The following is a 23,434-nucleotide window of genomic DNA, read 5'->3' as shown; positions in this document are numbered from 1 at the left end:
TGTGAGCGAGCGAGTGTGTGGTGAGCGAGTGATGAGTGATGAGTGAGTGATGAGTGATGAGTGAGCGATGAGCGAGTGATGAGCGAGTGATGAGCGAGTGATGAGTGAGTGGTGAGTGAGTGGTGAGTGAGTAGGTGAGTGAGTGGTGAGTGAGTGGTGAGTGAGTAGTGAGTGGTGAGTGGTGAGCGTGTGAGCGAGCGTGTGAGTGGTAAGCGAGTGGTGAGTGAGTGATGAGCGAGTGATGAGCGAGTGATGAGTGATGAGTGAGTGGTGAGCGAGTGATGAGTGAGTGGTGAGTGATGAGTGAGTGGTGAGCGAGTGGTGAGCGAGCGTGTGAGTGGTGAGTGATGAGTGGTGAGCGAGTGAGCGTGTGAGTGATGAGCGTGTGAGTGATGAGCGTGTGAGTGAGTGAGCGAGCGGTGAGTGTTGAGCGAGTGACCAAGCACCCGCGTCTTATCCTCGATGGCGTAGATGCGCAGCTGCATGGGGATATTGAAGCTGTGCAGGAAGTTTCCCCCGAACACCAACGCATCCTCAGGCGTGTACACGGCGTGGATCCAGCCTGCACCCTCACACAGACAAAGGTCCCCCGTGTAGCCTCTCGGCACGCTGCGAAGCGGGGGCAAGGGGGAACGGCAGCGCCTGTGCGGCCCGGAACTGTGGCAGGGGGAAAGGCCGTGTGGGGCTGGGACCACCACCACCATCATCACTGTCACCACCACCACCACCATCATCACTATCACCACCACCACCATCATCACAAGCGTCATCATCATCACCAACATCACCATCATCATCATCACAAGCGTCATCATCATCACCACCATTATCACAAGCGTCATTATCACTATCATCATCATCATCATTACCACCACCATCATCACAAGCGTCAACACATCACCACCATCATCACAAGCGTCGTCATCACCACCATCATCACCACCATCATCACAAGCGTCATCATCATTATCACTATCACCACCATCATCATCACCACCATCACCACCATCATCACCACCGTCACCACCACCACCATCACCATCGTCACCATCACCACCACCATCATCAGCACGCCGAAAGTGCCTAGCCGGTGTCCAAGCCGAGAGGTTGGCACAAATCTACCCGGCCGCACACCCATCAACTCACTCACACACACACCACACACACACCACACACACATCACACACACCACACACACACACATCACACACACACCTACACACACACATACACACACACATACACACCCCCACACAGACACCTACACACACACACATCCACACACACACCCACTCACACACACATCACACACACCACACACACACACATCACACACACACCTACACACACCGACTCACACACACATACACACACACCCACACACACACACCAACTCACTCACACACACACCACACACACATCCACACACACACACATCCACACACACCTACACACACACATCCACACACACACCCATACACACACCTACACACACACACATCCACACACACCCACAAACACACACATACACACACACCCCCACAAAACAAAGATCCCCCGTATAGCCTTAACAGACTGTAGGGGCAAGTGCTGTTAGCGAGCACCTATGAAGGCCGGAACGGTACACGAGGGGGTGGGTGGCCAGCACCACGCCCGACCGCCTTTGTCTCCCCAGTGACGATGTTTACACACCGCACCAGGTACTCATTTGAGGCTGAGTCGACATAGGGGAGGCCCGGGACCGGTTCAGATAATCGTCACTGGTGTTGGCCGTGAGCGGGAATCGAACCCGGGTCGCCAGGTTCATAGCGCAGCGTAGCGCTAACCGCTACACTATCACTCCCCATAAAAACCACACCCACACACATACACACACAACAACAACAACAACAACCGCCATTCGCCACTAAGTGGCGGTGACGTCACCACGACGCTTGTGCCAGGCTATGTGCACCCTGAGGCCACGTGAAGTGTCGAACGCCCGCTGGCAGGAGGTCACGGGGCAGACCCAGGTGCCACGGGTCGACTGACTGAGATGACTGGCTGATGCACCACCTGTGCCCCCTACTGTGCCAACCTGCTGTGCTTTAGCCACCCGGCGCTCCGCTCGCTGTTGTGAGCGTCGCTCCTCCGCCCTCCGTTGTTGTTGGAGGGCGACTGCCTCCAACTGCCCAGTAGCATCCTTCACGAGCCTCCTCCACAGAGGCCGATCTTGACACCGCTGGTACCAGTCATCGGCAAGTCCACTCAGCTCCACGTCCTCCTGTACCACATCACTCCATCTCTTCTCTAGCCCGTGCCGCGCCCGCTTAGCCCCCTCAATCCGGCCAAACAAAAGCTGTTTCGGCATGCGGTGGCTGGGCATGCGGGCTACATGACCCAACCATCGCAGCCTTGCCTGCCGGAGGAGCTCACCGATGGGACCCTGCCCAGATCTTTCAAGGATTTGTGAGCTCCTCACACAATCCAGTCTGGTTAAACCCAGGATGGATCGTAGGCAGGCCAGCCTAAATGTTTCTAACCGGCGAAGATGTTCCATTAGGGGGGTCCACGTTTCGCAAGCGTAGAGAAGGGAGGGAATGACCGTGGCCGAGAAGACCTGAAGCTTAGTGCGGAGCGACAGACCAGGTAGCTTCCACACAGCGTTACGCAACCGATGAAAAGATATTGCCACTCACCCACCCACTCACCCACCCACTCGCCCGCCCACCCACCCACTCGCCCGCCCACCCACCCACTCGCCCGCCCACCCACCCACTCGCCCGCCCACCCACCCACTCGCCCACCCACCCACCTGAGGGAATGACGAATGTGTAACCGGTGTGCAGGGCTATGCGCTGGCAGGCCTCCACGCGGTCCGCCAGGAAGACGTCGCCCTGTTTCCCCGACAGGACCCAACTCTCATACAGCTCCAGGTTCCGCTGCGTGGGGGGGATCATCCAGAACACCTGGGGAGGTGGGGGGCACGGAGGTCGGACAACATCGGCCCATCATCACACCGGTAGTGTCGTCATCACACGTGCAGGTAGCATCATCATCAGCATCATCATCATCACATCGCTAGCGTCGTCATCATACGTGCAGGTAGCATCATCATCATCATCATACGTGCAGGTAGCATCATCATCATCACATCGCTAGCGTCGTCATCACACGTGCAGTTAGCATCATCATCAGCATCATCATCATCACATCGCTAGCGTCGTCATCATACGTGCAGGTAGCATCATCATCATCATCATCACACCGGTAGTGTCGTCACACGTACAAGTATCATCATCATCACATCGCTAGCGTCGTCATCACACGTGCAAGTGGCATCATCATCATCATCACATCGCTAGCGTCGTCATACGTGCAGGTACCATCATCATCATCATCACACCGGTAGCGTCATCACACGTGCAGGTAGCATCATCATCAGCATCATCATCACACCGGTAGCGTCGTCATACGTGCAGGTAGCATCATCATCATCATCACATCACTAGTGTCGTCATACGTGCAGGTAGCATCATCATCATCATCACACCGGTAGCGTCGTCACACGTACAAGTAGCATCATCATCACACCGGTAGCGTCGTCATCATATGTGCAGTAGCATCATCATCATCATCATCGGTAGTGTCGTCATACGTGCAGGTAGCATCATCATCACACCGGTAGCGTCGTCATACGTGCAAGTAGCATCATCATCACATCACTAGCATCGTCATACGTGCAGGTAGCATCATCACATCACACCGGTAGTGTCGTCACACGTACAAGTAGCATCATCATCACACCGGTAGCGTCGTCATCATATGTGCAGTAGCATCATCATCATATCAGTAGTGTTACAATACCCTCACCATCACCCTCACCATCACCACCCTCACCACCATCACCCTCACCACCATCACCCTCACCACCACCACCACCCTCACCACCACCACCCTCACCACCATCACCCTCACCGCCACCACCCTCACCACCACCCTCACAACCCTCCTCACCACCACCACCACCACCACCCTCACCACCACCACCAGCACCACCACCCTCACCACCACCACCCTCACCACCACCACCACCACCACCTTCACCACCACCACCATCATCATCACCACCACCACCCTCATCACCACCACCCTCACCACCACCCTCACCACCCTCCTCACCACCCTCCTCACCACCACCCTCACCACCACCCTCACCACCCTCGCCACGACGGTCGCCACGGTTACCTTGCCACCACGCAGGATGTGGTACCAGACAGAGGTGCCCCCAAAGTCGATGTGGAAGTCGGTGAAACAGCCACGGACACTCATCAGGCAGTACCTGGGGGCAGCAGTCACACACACACAGTCACACACACACACGCAGTCACACACACACACACAGTGACACACACACACACACAGTCACACACACACACAGTCACACACACACAGTCACACACAGACAGTCACCAGGCAGTAGCCTAGGTGGTGTGTGTGTAGGTGTGTCTGTGTGTGTGTCTGTGTGTGTGTCTGTCTGTGTGTCTGTATGTGTGTGTCTGTGTGAGTGTGTGTCACTGTGTGTGTGTCAGTGTTAATGTGACTGTGTGTGTGTCACTGTGTGTGTGTATGTGTGTGTATGTGTGTGTGTTTGTGCGTGTGTGTCTATGTGTGTATGTGTGTGTCTCTGTGTGTGTCTGTGTGTGTGACTGTGTGTATCTGTGTGTGTGTCTGTGTGTGTGACTGTGTGTGTGTGTGACTGTGTGTGTGTGTGACTGTGTGTGTGTGACTGTGTGTGTGACTGTGTGTGTGTGTGACTGTGTGTGTATGTGTGACTGTTTGTGTGTGTATGTGTGTGTGACTGTGTGTGTATGTGTGTGTGCCTGTATGTGTGACTGTGTGTGTATGTATGTGTGTGTATGTGTGAGTGTGAGAGACTGACTTCTGCACTTTGGGGTACTTCATCTGTGACTGTGTGACTGTGTGTATGTGTGTGTGTGACTGTGTGTGACTGTATGTGTATGACTGTGTGTGTGTATGTGTGTGTTACTGTGTATGTGACTGTATGTGTATGACTGTATGAGTGTGACTGTGAGAGACTGACTTCTGCACTTTGGGGTACTTCATCTGTGACTGTGACTGTGTGACTGTGTGTATGTGTGTGTGTGTATGACTGTGTGTATGACTGTGTGTATGACTGTGTGTATGACTGTGTGTGTATGTGTGTGTGACTGTGTGTGTGTGACTGTGTGACTGTATGTGTGTGTGACTGTGTGACTGTGTGTGTATGTGTGTGTGACTGTGTGACTGTGTGTGTATGTGTGTGTGACTGTGTGTATGACTGTGTGACTGTATGACTGTATGTGTGTGTGACTGTGTGTGTATGTGTGTGTGACTGTATGACTGTGTGTGACTGTGTGTATGACTGTATGTGTATGTATGTGTGTGAGAGACGGACTTCTGCACTTTGGGGTACTTCATCTGTGACTGTGTGTATGTGTGTGTGTATGTGTATGACTGTGTGTATGACTGTGTGTATGACTGTGTGTGTATGTGTGTGTGAGAGACGGACTTCTGCACTTTGGGGTACTTCATCTGTGACTGTGTGACTGTGTGTGTGACTGTGTGTATGTGTGTGTGTGACTGTGTGTATGACTGTGTGTGTGACTGAGTGTGACTGTGAGAGACTGACTTCTGCACTTTGGGGTACTTCATCTGTGACTGTGTGACTGTGTGTGTGACTGTGTGTATGTGTGTGTGTGACTGTGTGTATGACTGTGTGTGTGACTGAGTGTGACTGTGAGAGACTGACTTCTGCACTTTGGGGTACTTCATCTGTGACTGTGTGTGTGACTGTGTGTGTGACTGTGTGTGTGACTGTATGTGTGTGACTGTGTGACTGTGTGTATGACTGTGTGACTGTGTGTATGACTGTGAGAGACTGACTTCTGCACTTTGGGGTACTTCATCTGTGACTGTGTGTGTGTGACTGTGTGACTGTATGTGTATGACTGTGTGTATGACTGTGTGTGTGACTGTGTATGTGTATCTGTGACTGTGTGTGTATGTGTGTGTGACTGTATGACTGTGTGTGACTGTGTGTATATGACTGTATGTGTATGTATGTGTGTGTGAGAGACTGACTTCTGCACTTTGGGGTACTTCATCTGTGACTGTGTATGTGTGACTGTGTGACTGTGTGTATGACTGTGTGTATGACTGTATGTATGTGTGTGTGAGAGACTGACTTCTGCACTTTGGGGTACTTCATCTGTGACTGTGTATGTGTGACTGTGTGACTGTGTGTATGACTGTGTGTATGACTGTATGTATGTGTGTGTGAGAGACTGACTTCTGCACTTTGGGGTACTTCATCTGTGACTGTGTGTGACTGTGTGACTGTGTGTGTGTATGTATGTGTGTGACTGTGAGAGACTGACTTCTGCACTTTGGGGTACTTCATCTGTGACTGTGTATGTGTGACTGTGTGACTGTGTGTGTGTGACTGTGTGTATGACTGTATGTGTGTGTGACTGTGTGTGTGTGACTGTGTGACTGTGTGTATGACTGTGTGACTGTGTGTATGACTGTGAGAGACTGACTTCTGCACTTTGGGGTACTTCATCTGTGACTGTGTATGTGTGACTGTGTGACTGTGTGTGTGACTGTGTGTATGACTGTATGTGTGTGTGACTGTGTGTGTGTGACTGTGTGACTGTGTGTATGACTGTGTGACTGTGTGTATGACTGTGAGAGACTGACTTCTGCACTTTGGGGTACTTCATCTGTGACTGTGTATGTGACTGTGTGTGACTGTGTGTGTATGACTGTGTGTGTGACTGTATGTGTGTGTGACTGTATGACTGTGTGTATGACTGTGTATGTGACTGTGTGTGACTGTGTGTATGACTGTGTGTATGACTGTATGAGTGTGACTGTGAGAGACTGACTTCTGCACTTTGGGGTACTTCATCTGTGACTGTGTGTGACTGTGACTGTGTCACTGTGTATGTGTATGACTGTGTGTATGACTGTGTGTGTGACTGTATGTGTGTGTGACTGTATGACTGTGTGTATGACTGTGTATGTGACTGTGTGTGTGACTGTGAGAGACTGTGTGTGTGTATGTATGAGTGTGTGTGAGAGACTGACTTCTGCACTTTGGGGTACTTCATCTGTGCTATGACGTTGGTGGACTCCTTCTGGTTCTCCTTCAGGTGCCGTGGCCACATCGTGTCAACCCAGTCCACCTGCTCCACCTGGGGGGCGGGGCATGAGGGGCGTGGCATGAGGGGAGGGGCGTGAGGGGCGGGGCATGAGGGGCGGGGCATGAGGGGCGGGGCGTGAGGGGCGGGGCGTGAGGGGCGTGGCATGAGGGGAGGGGCGTGAGGGGCGGGGCATGAGGGGCGGGGCATGAGGGGCGGGGCGTGAGGGGCGGGGAGTGAGGGGCGGGGCATGAGGGGTGGGGGGAGAGACGTTGAACCAGCGACTCCAGGAGTGTGTGGCTGAACTCACCACTCACTCACCACTCACTCACTCACCACTCACTCCTCACCCAATCACTCACTCACCCACTCACACACCACTCACCCACTCACTCACCCACTCACTCACTCACCACTCACTCACTCACCCACTCACCACTCACTCACCACTCACTCACCACTCACTCACCACTCACTCCTCACCCACTCACTCACCACTCACTCACCACTCACTCACCACTCACTCACCACTCACTCACCACCCACTCACCACTCACTCACCACCCACTCACCACCCACCCACTCACTCACCCACTCACTCACCACTCACTCACTCACCACCCACTCACCACCCACCCACTCACCACCCACTCACCACTCACTCACCACCCACCCACTCACTCACTCACTCACCACTCACTCACCCACTCACCACTCACCCACTCACTCCTCACCCACTGACTCACCACTCACTCACCACTCACTCACCACTCACTCACCACCCACTCACCACCCACCCACTCACCACCCACCCACTCACCCACTCACTCACCACTCACTCACTCATCACCCACTCACCACCCACCCACTCACCACTCACTCACCACTCACTCACCACCCACACACTCACCCACTCACTCACCACTCACTCACCACCCATCCACTCACCACCCACTCACCACTCACTCACCACCCACTCACTCACCACCCACTCACCACCCACTCACCACGGCAGGGCGTTGAACCAGCGACTCCAGGCGTGTGTGGCTGAACTCACCACTCACTCACAACTCACTCCTCACCACTCACTCACCACTCACTCACCACCCACTCACCACCCACCCACTCACTCACCCACTCACTCACCACCCACTCACCACCCACTCACTCACCACCCACTCACCACCCACCCACTCACCACTCACTCACCACCCACTCACCACCCACTCACTCACTCACTCACCCACTCACTCACTCACCACTCACCCACTCACTCACCACTCACTCCTCACCACTCACTCACCACTCACTCACCACCCACTCACCACCCACTCACCACCCACTCACCCACTCACTCACTCACCACTCACCCACTCACCACTCACTCCTCACCACTCACTCACCACTCACTCACCACCCACTCACCACCCACCCACTCACCCACCCACTCACCCACTCACCACTCACCCACTCACTCACCACTCACTCACCACTCACTCACCACTCACTCACCACCCACTCACCACGGCAGGGCGTTGAACCAGCGACTCCAGGCGTGTGTGGCTGAACTCGAGGGAGATGACGTTGTAAAGTTTGCCCCGCTGAGCGGATGGCGTGTTGTAGTAACGCGCCCACTGACTCATCGTCATCTCAATGCCCTTCTGGGTGGTCACGTCCATCACGTCCACCATGCGACGACTGCCTGCACACACACACAGTGACACACACAGTGACACACACAGTGACACACACACACAGTGACACACACAGTGACACACAGTGACACACACACAGTGACACACACAGTGACACACACACAGTGACACACACACAGTAACACACACACAGTGACACACACACAGTGACACACACAGTGACACACACACAGTGACACACACACACAGTGACACACACACAGTGACACACACAGTGACACACACACACACACCGTGACACACACAGTGACACACACACAGTGACACACACAGTGACACACACACAGTGACACACACACACAGTGACACACACAGTGACACACACACAGTGACACACACAGTGACACACACACACAGTGACACACACACACAGTGACACACACAGTGACACACACACAGTGACACACACAGTGACACATACAGTGACACACATAGTGACACACATAGTGACACACACAGTGACACACACACAGTGACACACACAGTGACACACACACACAGTGACACACACACACAGTGACACACACACAGTGACACACACACACACATACACACACACAGTGACACACACACAGTGACACACACAGTGACACACACACACAGTGACACACAGTGTCACACACACACACACAGTGACACACACACACAGTGACACGCACACAGTGACACACACAGTGACACACACACACAGTGACACACACACAGTGACACACACACAGTGACACACACACACAGTGAAACACACAGTGACACACACACACAGTGACACACACAGTGACACACACACACACAGTGACACACACACAGTGACACACACACAGTGACACACACACACAGTGAAACACACAGTGACACACACACACAGTGACACACACAGTGACACACACACAGTGACACACACACACACAGTGACACACACACACACACAGTGAAACACACAGTGACACACACACACAGTGACACACACAGTGACACACACACACACACAGTGACACACACAGTGACACACACACAGTGACACACACACAGTGTCACACACACAGTGACACACACAGTGTCACACAGACACAGTGACACACACACAGTGACACACACACACAGTGACACACACACAGTGACACACACACACAGTGACACAGTGACACACACACAGTGACACAGTGACACACACACAGTGACACACACACACAGTGAAACACACAGCGACACACACACAGTGAAACACACAGTGACACACACACACAGTGACACACACAGTGACACACACACACACACAGTGACACACACAGTGACACACACACACAGACGTGTACGCACACAGAGACACACGTGTACACAGTGACACACACAGTGACACACACACAGACACACACGTGTACACAGTGACACACACAGTGAGACACACACACACACAGACGTGTACGCACACAGAGTCACACGTGTACACAGTGACACACACAGTGAGACACACACAGTGACACACACAGTGACACACGCACACAGACGTGTACACACACAGAGAGACACACGTGTACACAGTGACACACACAGTGACACACACAGACGTGTACACACAGAGAGTCACACGTGTACACAGTGACACGCACAGTGACACACACACACACAGACACACACGTGTACACAGTGACACACACAGTGACACACACACAGACGTGTACACACACACAAACACACACGTGTACACAGTGACACACACAGTGACACCCACACACAGTGACACACACAGTGAGACACACACAGTGAGACACACACAGACGTGTAAACACACAGAGAGACACACGTGTACACAGTGACACACACAGTGACACACACACACAGACACACACGTGTACACAGTGACACACACAGTGACACACACAGACGTGTACACACACAGAGAGACACACGTGTACACAGTGACACACACACAGTGACACACACACACACAGACAGACACACAGTGACACAGTGACACACACAGTGAGACACACACAGACGTGTACACACACAGAGAGACACACGTGTACACAGTGACACACACAGTGAGACACACACAGACGTGTACACACACAGATAGACACACGTGTACACAGTGACACACACAGTGAGACACACACACACAGTGACACACACACACACACACAGTGACACACACAGTGACACACACACAGTGACACACACACAGTGACACACGTGTACACAGTGACACACACACACAGTGACACACACACAGTGACACACACACAGTGACACACACACACAGTGAAACACACAGTGACACACACACACAGTGACACACACAGTGACACACACACACAGTGACACACACAGTGACACACACACAGTGACACACACACAGTGTCACACACACAGTGACACACACAGTGTCACACAGACACAGTGACACACACACAGTGACACACACACACAGTGACACACACACAGTGACACACACACACAGTGACACAGTGACACACACACAGTGACACAGTGACACACACACAGTGACACACACACAGTGACACACACACACAGTGAAACACACAGCGACACACACACAGTGAAACACACAGTGACACACACACACAGTGACACACACAGTGACACACACACACACACACAGTGACACACACAGTGACACACACACACAGACGTGTACGCACACAGAGACACACGTGTACACAGTGACACACACAGTGACACACACACAGACACACACGTGTACACAGTGACACACACAGTGAGACACACACACACACAGACGTGTACGCACACAGAGTCACACGTGTACACAGTGACACACACAGTGAGACACACACAGTGACACACACAGTGACACACGCACACAGACGTGTACACACACAGAGAGACACACGTGTACACAGTGACACACACAGTGACACACACAGACGTGTACACACAGAGAGTCACACGTGTACACAGTGACACGCACAGTGACACACACACACACAGACACACACGTGTACACAGTGACACACACAGTGACACACACACAGACGTGTACACACACACAAACACACACGTGTACACAGTGACACACACAGTGACACCCACACACAGTGACACACACAGTGAGACACACACAGTGAGACACACACAGACGTGTAAACACACAGAGAGACACACGTGTACACAGTGACACACACAGTGACACACACACACAGACACACACGTGTACACAGTGACACACACAGTGACACACAGACGTGTACACACACAGAGAGACACACGTGTACACAGTGACACACACACAGTGACACACACACACACAGACAGACACACAGTGACACAGTGACACACACAGTGAGACACACACAGACGTGTACACACACAGAGAGACACACGTGTACACAGTGACACACACAGTGAGACACACACAGACGTGTACACACACAGATAGACACACGTGTACACAGTGACACACACAGTGAGACACACACACACAGTGACACACACACACACACAGTGACACACACAGTGACACACACACAGTGACACACACACAGTGACACACGTGTACACAGTGACACACACAGTGAGACACACACACACAGTGAGACACACACACACAGTGACACACACACACAGTGGCACACACACACAGACGTGTACACACACAGATAGACACACGTGTACACAGTGACACACACAGTGACACACACAGTGACACACACAGTGACACACACAGTGAGACACACACACACACAGACGTGTACACACACAGAGACACACACGTGTACACAGTGACACACACAGTGACACACACACACACAGTGACACACACACACACAGTGTCACACACACAGTGAGACACACACACACAGTGACACACACACACAGACGTGTACACACAGAGAGACACACGTGTACACAGTGACACACACACACACAGACAGACACACGTGTACACAGTGACACACACACTGTGACACACACAGTGAGACACACACACAGACGCGTACACACACAGAGAGACACACGTGTACACAGTGACACACACAGTGAGACACACGCACACAGACAGACACACGTGTACACAGTGACACACACAGTGACACACACAGTGAGACACACAGTGAGACACACAGTGAGACACGCACACAGACGTGTACACACACAGAGAGACACACGTGTACACAATGACACACACAGTGAGACACACGTGTACACAGTGACACACGCAGTGACACAGACGTGTACACACACACAGACACACACGTGTACACAGTGACACACACACACAGACGTGTACACACACAGAGAGTCACACGTGTACACAACCACACAGACGTGTGTACACCTGACTTACCCACGTACATCTTGACATCGTTGACACTGAAGTCCTTCCCAGGCATTCTGCAACAACGGAGACACACGGAGACACACGGGGAGACACGGAGACACACGGAGACACACGGGGAGACACGGAGACACACGGAGACACACGGGGAGACACGGAGACACACGGGGAGACACGGAGACACACGGAGACACACGGGAGACACGGAGACACACGGAGACACACGGGGGGAGAGACACACGGGGAGACACACGGAGACACACGGGGAGAGACACGGGGAGAGACACGGGGAGACACACGGAGACACACGGGGAGAGACACGGGGAGAGACACGGGGAGAGACACGGGGAGAGACACACGGGGAGACACACGGAGACACACGGGGAGACACGGAGACACACGGAGAAACATGGGGGAGAGACACGGGGAGAGACGGGGGGAGACACGGAGACACGGGGGGAGAGACGCGGGGAGAGACACGGGGGGAGAGACACGGGGGGAGAGACACGGGGGGAGAGACACGGGGGAGAGACAGGGGGGAGAGACACGGGGGGTGAGACACGGGGGGTGAGACACGGGGGGAGAGACACGGGGGGAGAGACACGGGGGGAGAGCCACGGGGGGAGAGACACGGGGGGAGAGAAACGGGGAGAGAGACACGGGGGAGAGACATGGAGGGGAGACACGGGGGGAGAGACACGGGGGAGAGACACGGGGGGAGAGACACGGGGGGAGAGACACGGGGGGGAGAGACACGGGGGGAGAGACAAGGGGAGAGAGACACGGGGGAGAGACATGGAGGGGAGACACGGGGGGAGAGACACGGGGGAGAGACACGGGGGGAGAGACACGGGGGGGAGAGACACGGGGGGAGAGACACGGGGAGAGAGACACGGGGGGAGAGACACGGGGGGAGAGACACGGGGGAAAGACACGGGGGGAGAGACACGGGGAGAGAGACACGGGGGAGAGACACGGGGGGAGAGACACGGGGGAGAGACACGGGGGGAGAGACACGGGGAGAGACAGGGGGGAGAGACACGGGGGGAGAGACACGGGGGGAGAGACACGGGGGGAGAGACACGGGGAGAGAGACACGGGGGAGAGACACGGAGGGGAGACACGGGGGGAGAGACACGGGGGAGAGACAGGGGGGAGAGACACGGGGAGAGAGACACGGGGGAGAGACACGGAGGGGAGACACGGGGGGAGAGACACGGGGGAGAGACACGGGGGGAGAGACATGGGGGGAGAGACACGGGGGGAGAGACACGGGAGGGAGAGACACGGGGGAGAGACACGGAGGGGAGACACGGGGGGAGAGACACGGGGGAGAGACAGGGGGGAGAGACACGGGGGGAGAGACACGGGGGGAGAGACACGGGGGGAGAGACACGGGGAGAGAGACACGGGGGAGAGACACGGAGGGGAGACACGGGGGGAGAGACACGGGGGAGAGACACGGGGGGAGAGACATGGGGGGAGAGACACGGGGGGAGAGACACGGGAGGGAGAGACACGGGGGGAGAGACACGGGGAGAGAGACACGGGGGGAGAGACACGGGGGGAGAGACACGGGGGAAAGACACGGGGGGAGAGACATGGGGGGAGAGACACGGGGAGAGAGACACGGGGGAGAGACACGGAGGGGAGACACGGGGGGAGAGACACGGGGGAGAGACAGGGGGGAGAGACACGGGGGGAGAGACACGGGGGGAGAGACACGGGGGGAGAGACACGGGGAGAGAGACACGGGGGAGAGACACGGAGGGGAGACACGGGGGGAGAGACACGGGGGAGAGACACGGGGGGAGAGACATGGGGGGAGAGACACGGGGGGAGAGACACGGGAGGGAGAGACACGGGGGGAGAGACACGGGGAGAGAGACACGGGGGGAGAGACACGGGGGGAGAGACACGGGGGAAAGACACGGGGGAGAGACACGGGGAGAGAGACACAGGGGAGAGACACGGGGGAGAGACACGGGGGAGAGACACGGGGGAGAGACATGGAGGGGAGACACGGGGGGAGAGACATGGGGGAGAGACACGGGGGGAGAGACACGGGGGGAGAGACACGGGGAGAGAGACACGGGGGGAGAGACACGGGGGGAGAGACACGGGGGAGAGACACGGGGGGAGAGACACGGGGGGAGAGACACGGGGGAGAGACACGGGGGGAGAGACACGGTCATAATGTCATAGACAGCCGGCAGCAGCAGCAAGGGTTGATGGATCACACAGAGATTGCCTTTGAAGCTCACTCCTCTCTCTCCATGTGTGCACTAATCTCCATCTGTGCCATCTTGCTCCTGCTACCCCACACGCTTCCTCCCCTCGTGCTCTCCAGTACTCATCACAGACTTCCCTCCCACTCCCTCACAACCACCACCACCTCAACCACCACCACCTCACCACCACCACCTTCACCACCACCACCTTAACCACCTTACCACCTCAACCACCACCACCTTAACCACCACCACCTTAACCACCCCCACCACCATCACCTACCACCCACCTTACCACCACCACCTCACCACCACCACCTCACCACCAACCACCACCTTCACCACCACCACCTTAACCACCACCACCTTAACCACCACCACCACCTTCACCACCACCACCTTAACCACCACCACCTTAACCACCACCACCTTCACCACCACCACCTCAACCACCACCACCTTCACCACCACCACCTTAACCACCACCACCTTAACCACCACCACCACCTTCACCACCACCACCTTAACCACCACCACCTTAACCACCACCACCTTCACCACCACCACCTCAACCACCACCACCTTAACCACCACCACCTTAACCACCACCACCACCTTCACCACCACCACCTTAACCACCACCACCTTAACCACCTCCACCTTAACCACCACCACCACCTTCACCACCCCACCACCTTCACCACCACCACCCTAAACCACCACCACCTTAACCACCACCACCTTCACCACCACCACCTTAACCACCACCTACCTAACCACCACCACCACCTTCACCACCACCACCTCAACCACCACCACCTTCACCACCACCACCTTCCCCACCACTACCACCACCTCAACCACCACCACCTTAACAACCACCACCACCTTAACCCCACCACCTTCACCACCACCACCACCTTAACCACCACCACCACCTTCACCACCACCACCTTCACCACCACCACCTTCACCACCACCACCTTAACCACCACCACCTCAACCACCACCACCTTAACCACCACCACCTTAACCACCACCACCTTCACCACCACCACCTTAACCACCACCACCACCTTCACCACCTCAACCACCACCACCTTAACAACCACCACCACCTTAACCACCACCACCTTCACCACCACCACCACCACCTTAACCACCACCACCACCTTAACCACCACCACCACCACCTTAACAACCACCACCACCTTAACCACCTCAACCACCACCACCTTCACCACCACCCCTTCACCACCACCACCCTTCACCACCACCACCTTCACCACCCTACCACCACCACCCCACCACCACCACCCCCCACCACCCCCCCACCACCACCACCCCCCCACCACCTCCTCACTTCATGTTGAGTCGTCCGGCTTGGTGAAGACGAGCGGCGTGCGGAGCCCCTCCTCCTGTATGTAGCGGTAGGTGAAGTCTGCACCACACACACAGACACAGGTCCCCCAGGTAGCCTCTAGCAGGATGTAGGGGCAAGTGCTGTGACTAGCGGTAGGGTGAAGTCTGCACCACACACAGACACAGGTCCCCCAGGTAGCCTCTAGCAAGCTGTAGGGGCAAGTGCTGTGACTAGCGGTAGGTGAAGTCTGCACCACACACACAGGACAAAGGTCCCCCAGGTAGCCTCTAGCAAGATGTAGGGGCAAGTGCTGTGACTAGCGGTAGGTGAAGTCTGCACCACACACACAGACACAGGTCCCCCAGGTAGCCTCTAGCAAGCTGTAGGGGCAAGTGCTGTGACTAGCGGTAGGTGAAGTCTGCACCACACACACAGACACAGGTCCCCCAGGTAGCCTCTAGCAAGCTGTAGGGGCAAGTGCTGTGACTAGCGGTAGGTGAAGTCTGCACCACACACACAGACACAGGTCCCCCAGGTAGCCTCTAGCAAGCTGTAGGGGCAAGTGCTGTGACTAGCGGTAGGTGAAGTCTGCACCACACACACAGACACAGGTCCCCCAGGTAGCCTCTAGCAAGCTGTAGGGGCAAGTGCTGTGACTAGCGGTAGGTGAAGTCTGCACCACACACAGACAAAGGTCCCCCAGGTAGCCTCTAGCAGGATGTAGGGGCAAGTGCTGTGACTAGCGGTAGGTGAAGTCTGCACCACACACAGACACAGGTCCCCCAGGTAGCCTCTAGCAAGCTGTAGGGGCAAGTGCTGTGACTAGCGGTAGGTGAAGTCTGCACCACACACACAGACACAGGTCCCCCAGGTAGCCTCTAGCAAGCTGTAGGGGCAAGTGCTGTGACTAGCGGTAGGTGAAGTCTGCACCACACACACAGACACAGGTCCCCCAGGTAGCCTCTAGCAAGCTGTAGGGGCAAGTGCTGTGACTAGCGGTAGGTGAAGTCTGCACCACACACACAGACACAGGTCCCCCAGGTAGCCTCTAGCAAGCTGTAGGGGCAAGTGCTGTGACTAGCGGTAGGTGAAGTCTGCACCACACACACAGACAAAGGTCCCCCAGGTAGCCTCTAGCAAGCTGTAGGGGCAAGTGCTGTGACTAGCGGTAGGTGAAGTCTGCACCACACACAGACACAGGTCCCCCAGGTAGCCTCTAGCAAGATGTAGGGGCAAGTGCTGTGACTAGCGGTAGGTGAAGTCTGCACCACACACAGACACAGGTCCCCCAGGTAGCCTCTAGCAGGATGTAGGGGCAAGTGCTGTGACTAGCGGTAGGTGAAGTCTGCACCACACACACAGACAAAGGTCCCCCAGGTAGCCTCTAGCAAGCTGTAGGGGCAAGTGCTGTGAGTAGCGGTAGGTGAAGTCTGCACCACACACACAGACAAAGGTCCCCCAGGTAGCCTCTAGCAAGCTGTAGGGGCAAGTGCTGTGACTAGCGGTAGGTGAAGTCTGCACCACACACACAGACACAGGTCCCCCAGGTAGCCTCTAGCAAGCTGTAGGGGCAAGTGCTGTGACTAGCGGTAGGTGAAGTCTGCACCACACACAGACAAAGGTCCCCCAGGTAGCCTCTAGAAAGCTGCAGGGGCAAGTGCTGTGAGTAGCGAGTAGCAGCACCTACACACAGACACGTACACACAGACACGTACACACATGTACACACAGACACGTACACAGAGACACGTACACACACGTACACACAGACACGTACACACAGACACGTACACACACGTACACACAGACACGTACACAGAGACACGTACACACAGACACAGACACACACAAACGTACCCCGGGTAGCATCCACCGTGTCTCCCACCGTGTCTCCCCGGTGTCTCCCTATCCCCCCGTGTCTCCCTCTCCCACCGTGTCTCCCCCCCCGTGTCTCCCCCCGTGTCTCCCCCCGTGTCTCCCACCGTGTCTCCCCCCCCGTGTCTCCCCCCGTGTCTCCCCCGTGTCTCCCCCACCGTGTCTCCCCCCCCGTGTCTCCCCCGTGTCTCCCTCTCCCCCGTGTCTCTCCCCCGTGTCTCCCTCTCCCACCGTGTCTCCCTCTCCCCCGTGTCTCTCCCCCGTGTCTCTCCCACCGTGTCTCCCTCCCCCCCCGTGTCTCCCTCCCCCCCCCGTGTCTCCCCCCGTGTCTCCCTCCCTCACCGTGTCTCCCCCCCCCGTGTCTCCCTCTCCCCCCCCGTGTCTCCCTCCCTCACCGTGTCTCCCCCCCCGTGTCTCCCTCTCCCCCGTGTCTCCCTCTCCCCCGTGTCTCCCCCCCGTGTCTCCCCCCCCGTGTCTCCCCCCCGTGTCTCCCTCTCCCCCGTGTCTCCCTTTCCCCCACCGTGTCTCCCTCTCCCCCGTGTCTCCCTCTCCCCCGTGTCTCCCCCCCCGTGTCTCCCCCCCGTGTCTCCCCCCCCGTGTCTCCCCCCGTGTCTCCCTCTCCCCCGTGTCTCTCCCCCCGTGTCTCCCTCTCCCACCATGTCTCCCTCTCCCCCGTGTCTCCCCCCGTGTCTCCCTCTCCCCCGTGTCTCCCCCCGTGTCTCCCCCACCGTGTCTCTCCCACCGTGTCCCCCCCCGTGTCTCCCTCTCCCCCCGTGTCTCCCTCTCCCCACCGTGTCTCCCTCGTGTCTCCCTCACCCCCGTGTCTCCCTCTCCCCCGTGTCTCCCCCCCCGTGTCTCCCTCTCCCACCATGTCTCCCCCCGTGTCTCCCCCCCGTGTCTCCCCCCGTGTCTCCCTCTCCCCCGTGTCTCCCTCTCCCCCGTGTCTCCCTCTCCCCCCGTGTCTCCCTCTCCCCCGTGTCTCCCTCTCCCCCGTGTCTCCCTCTCCCCCCGTGTCTCCCTCTCCCACCGTGTCTCCCTCTCCCCCGTGTCTCCCTCTCCCCCCGTGTCTCCCTCTCCCCCGTGTCTCCCTCTCCCCCGTGTCTCCCTCTCCCCCCGTGTCTCCCTCTCCCCCGTGTCTCCCTCTCCCCCCGTGTCTCCCTCTCCCCCCGTGTCTCCCTCTCCCCGTGTCTCCCTCTCCCCCCGTGTCTCCCTCTCCCACCGTGTCTCCCTCTCCCCCGTGTCTCCCCCCCGTGTCTCCCCCCCCGTGTCTCCCCCCCGTGTCTCCCTCTCCCCCGTGTCTCCCTTTCCCCCACCGTGTCTCCCTCTCCCCCGTGTCTCCCTCTCCCCCGTGTCTCCCTCTCCCCCCGTGTCTCCCTCTCCCACCGTGTCTCCCTCTCCCCCGTGTCTCCCCCCCGTGTCTCCCCCCCCGTGTCTCCCCCCCGTGTCTCCCTCTCCCCCGTGTCTCCCTCTCCCCCGTGTCTCCCCCCCCGTGTCTCCCCCCCGTGTCTCCCCCCCGTGTCTCCCCCCGTGTCTCCCTCTCCCCCGTGTCTCTCCCCCCGTGTCTCCCTCTCCCACCATGTCTCCCTCTCCCCCGTGTCTCCCCCCGTGTCTCCCTCTCCCCCGTGTCTCCCCCCGTGTCTCCCCCACCGTGTCTCTCCCACCGTGTCCCCCCCCGTGTCTCCCTCTCCCCCGTGTCTCCCTCTCCCACCGTGTCTCCCTCGTGTCTCCCTCTCCCCCGTGTCTCCCTCTCCCCCGTGTCTCCCCCCCGTGTCTCCCTCTCCCACCATGTCTCCCCCCGTGTCTCCCCCCGTGTCTCCCCCCGTGTCTCCCTCTCCCCCGTGTCTCCCTCTCCCCCACCGTGTCTCCCTCTCCCCCGTGTCTCCCTCTCCCACCGTGTCTCCCTCTCCCCCGTGTCTCCCTCTCCCCCCGTGTCTCCCCCGTGTCTCCCTCTCCCACCGTGTCTCCCTCTCCCCCGTGTCTCCCTCTCCCCCGTGTCTCCCTCTCCCACCGTGTCTCCCTCTCCCCCGTGTCTCCCTATCCCACCGTGTCTCCCTCTCCCCCGTGTCTCCCTCTCCCCCACCGTGTCTCCCTCTCCCCCGTGTCTCCCTCTCCCACCGTGTCTCCCTCTCCCCCGTGTCTCCCTCTCCCCCGTGTCTCCCTCTCCCACCGTGTCTCCCTCTCCCACCGTGTCTCCCTCTCCCACCGTGTCTCCCTCTCCCCCGTGTCTCCCCCCGTGTCTCCCCCCGTGTCTCCCCCCCCGTGTCTCCCTCTCCCCCGTGTCTCCCTCTCCCCCGTGTCTCCCTCTCCCCCGTGTCTCCCCCCCCCGTGTCTCCCCCCCGTGTCTCCCCCCCCGTGTCTCCCCCGTGTCTCCCTCTCCCCCGTGTCTCTCCCCCCGTGTCTCCCTCTCCCACCATGTCTCCCTCTCCCCCGTGTCTCCCCCCGTGTCTCCCTCTCCCCCGTGTCTCCCCCCGTGTCTCCCCCACCGTGTCTCTCCCACCGTGTCCCCCCCCGTGTCTCCCTCTCCCCCCGTGTCTCCCTCTCCCACCGTGTCTCCCTCGTGTCTCCTCTCCCCCGTGTCTCCCTCTCCCCCGTGTCTCCCCCACCCGTGTCTCCCTCTCCCACCATGTCTCCCCCCGTGTCTCCCCCCGTGTCTCCCCCCGTGTCTCCCTCTCCCCCGTGTCTCCCTCTCCCACCGTGTCTCCCTCTCCCCCGTGTCTCCCTCTCCCACCGTGTCTCCCTCTCCCCCGTGTCTCCCCCCCGTGTCTCCCCCCCGTGTCTCCCCCCCCGTGTCTCCCCCGTGTCTCCCCCCACCTGCTCCGTGCATGCTGCTGACAAAGTGAGCGTCGTAGCGGCCACTCCGCAGCTTCTCCTCCAGGTCGAAGCTCCGCTTGCCCTCGATCTCGTCGTCCGAGACGTCCCCGTCGTCGTAGCGACGGGGCATCACCGATCGCTACGGAGACACGCGCACGGGGACACGCGTGGTCGTCATGGCAACGCGGCATCACCTATCGCCACGGAGACACGCGTGGTCGTCATGGCAACAAGGCATCACCGATCGCTAGGGCGACACGCACGGGGACACGCGTGGTCGTCATGGCAACGCGGCATCACCGATCGTCACGGAGACACGCGCGGGGGGACACGCGTGGTCGTCATGGCAACGTGGCATCACCTATCGCCACGGAGACACTGGTCGTCATGGCAACGCGGCATGACCGATCACTAGGGAGACACGCGCGGGGGGACACGCGTGGTCGTCATGGCAACACGGCATCACCTATCGCCACGGAGACACGCGTGGTCGTCATGGCGACGACGAGTGATGTGCACCCCACACTTGGGAGGTTTCCCGCCATTTGTGTAAATCTCGGGGCAGCCCCCCCACGTGACCCGGGGGGGGGGGGGCAGTACCACGTGACCTGGGAGGGGGGGGGAGCAGTCCCACGTGACCTGGGAGGGGGGGGCAGTACCATGTGACCTGGGAGGGGGGGGACAGTGGAGGTAGTGGTTGTGGTGGTGGTTGTGGTGGTAGTGGTGGTAGTGGTGGTGGTAATGGTGGTTGTGGTAGTGGTGATAGTGGTGGTGGTGGTTGTGGTATTTGAGGTAATGGTGGTTGTGGTAGAGTGGTGGTTGTGGTAGTGGTGGTTGTGGTGGTTGTGGTGGGGGAGATAGTGGTTGTGGTATTTGAGGTAATGGTGGTTGTGGTAGAGTGGTGGTTGTGGTGGTAGTGGTGGTTGTTGTGGTTGTGGTGATAGTGGTGGTGGTGGTTGTGGTATTTGAGGTAATGGTGGTTGTGGTAGAGTGGTGGTTGTGGTAGTGGTGGTTGTGGTGGTTGTGGTGGGGGAGATAGTGGTTGTGGTGGTTGAGGTAATGGTGGTTGAGGTAGTGGTGGTTGTGGTGGTTGTGGTAGTTGTGGTGGTAGTGGTATTTGAGGTAATGATGGTTGTGGTAGTGGTGGTTGTGGTATTTGAGGTAATGGTGGTTGTGGTGGTGGTGGTTGTGGTAGTGGTGGTTGTGGTATTTGAGGTAATGGTGGTTGTGGTGATGATTGTGGTAGTGGTGGTGGTAGTGGTTGTGGTGGTAGTGGAGGTAGTGGTTGTGGTAGTGGTGGTAATGGTGGTTGTGGTGATGATTGTGGTAGTGGTGGTGGTTGTGGTAGTGGTGGTTGTGTAGGTAGTGGTTGTGGAGGTGGTGGTTGTGGTGGAAGTGGTGGTTTGTGTTGGTTGTGGTTGGTGGTATTGGAGGTCGTGGAGGTTGTGGTAGTGGTTGTTGTGGTATTGGAGGTAGTGGTTGTGGAGGTAGTGGTGGTTGTGGTGGTGGTTGTGGAGGTAGTGGTGGTTGTGGTGGTAGTGGTGGTTGTGGTATTTGAGGCAATGGTGGTAGTGGTGGTTGTGGTGGTAGTGGTGGTTGTGGTATTTGAGGTAATGGTGGTAGTGGTGGTTGTGGTGGTAGTGGTGGTTGTGGTATTTGAGGCAATGGTGGTAGTGGTGGTTGTGGTGGTAGTGGTGGTTGTGGTATTTGAGGTAATGGTGGTTGTGGTGGTTGTGGTGATAGTGGTAGTTGTGGTGGTTGAGGTAATGGTGGTTGAGGTAGTGGTGGTTGTGGTAGTTGTGGTATTTGAGGTAATGGTGGTTGTGGTGGTGGTTGTGGTAGTGGTTGTAGTTGTGGTAGTGGTTGTTGTGGTAGTGGTTGTGGTAGTTGTGGTAGTAGTGGTTGTGGTAGTTGTGGTGGTGGTTGTTGTGGTA

General features: G+C 57.1%; 1 protein-coding gene across 1 annotated transcript in view; it reads right to left on the bottom strand.

The window, feature by feature from the left end:
• LOC116936871 (uncharacterized) overlaps positions 1-23,434 on the bottom strand; it is a 95,720-nt gene that overhangs the window by 71,032 nt on the left and 1,254 nt on the right. The window contains exons 2-10 of the mRNA XM_076063363.1: positions 21,501-21,639; positions 18,127-18,244; positions 16,815-16,892; positions 13,230-13,276; positions 8,708-8,886; positions 7,132-7,238; positions 4,228-4,321; positions 2,795-2,948; positions 447-562 (exon numbers count right to left, since the gene is read on the bottom strand). Coding sequence (XP_075919478.1) covers positions 447-562; positions 2,795-2,948; positions 4,228-4,321; positions 7,132-7,238; positions 8,708-8,886; positions 13,230-13,276; positions 16,815-16,892; positions 18,127-18,244; positions 21,501-21,639 — 1,032 coding nt within the window. The remainder of the gene's footprint in view (positions 1-446; positions 563-2,794; positions 2,949-4,227; positions 4,322-7,131; positions 7,239-8,707; positions 8,887-13,229; positions 13,277-16,814; positions 16,893-18,126; positions 18,245-21,500; positions 21,640-23,434) is intronic.

Source organism: Petromyzon marinus, unplaced genomic scaffold, assembly GCF_048934315.1.
Source record: "Petromyzon marinus isolate PM22_M1 ecotype Great Lakes invasive population unplaced genomic scaffold, UKy_Petmar_22M1.pri1.0 PM_Scaffold_105, whole genome shotgun sequence".
Lineage (NCBI taxonomy): Eukaryota > Metazoa > Chordata > Hyperoartia > Petromyzontiformes > Petromyzontidae > Petromyzon > Petromyzon marinus.
The sequence above is the reverse complement of the archived record's forward strand: the minus strand, read 5'-3'. Positions and strand labels throughout refer to the sequence as shown.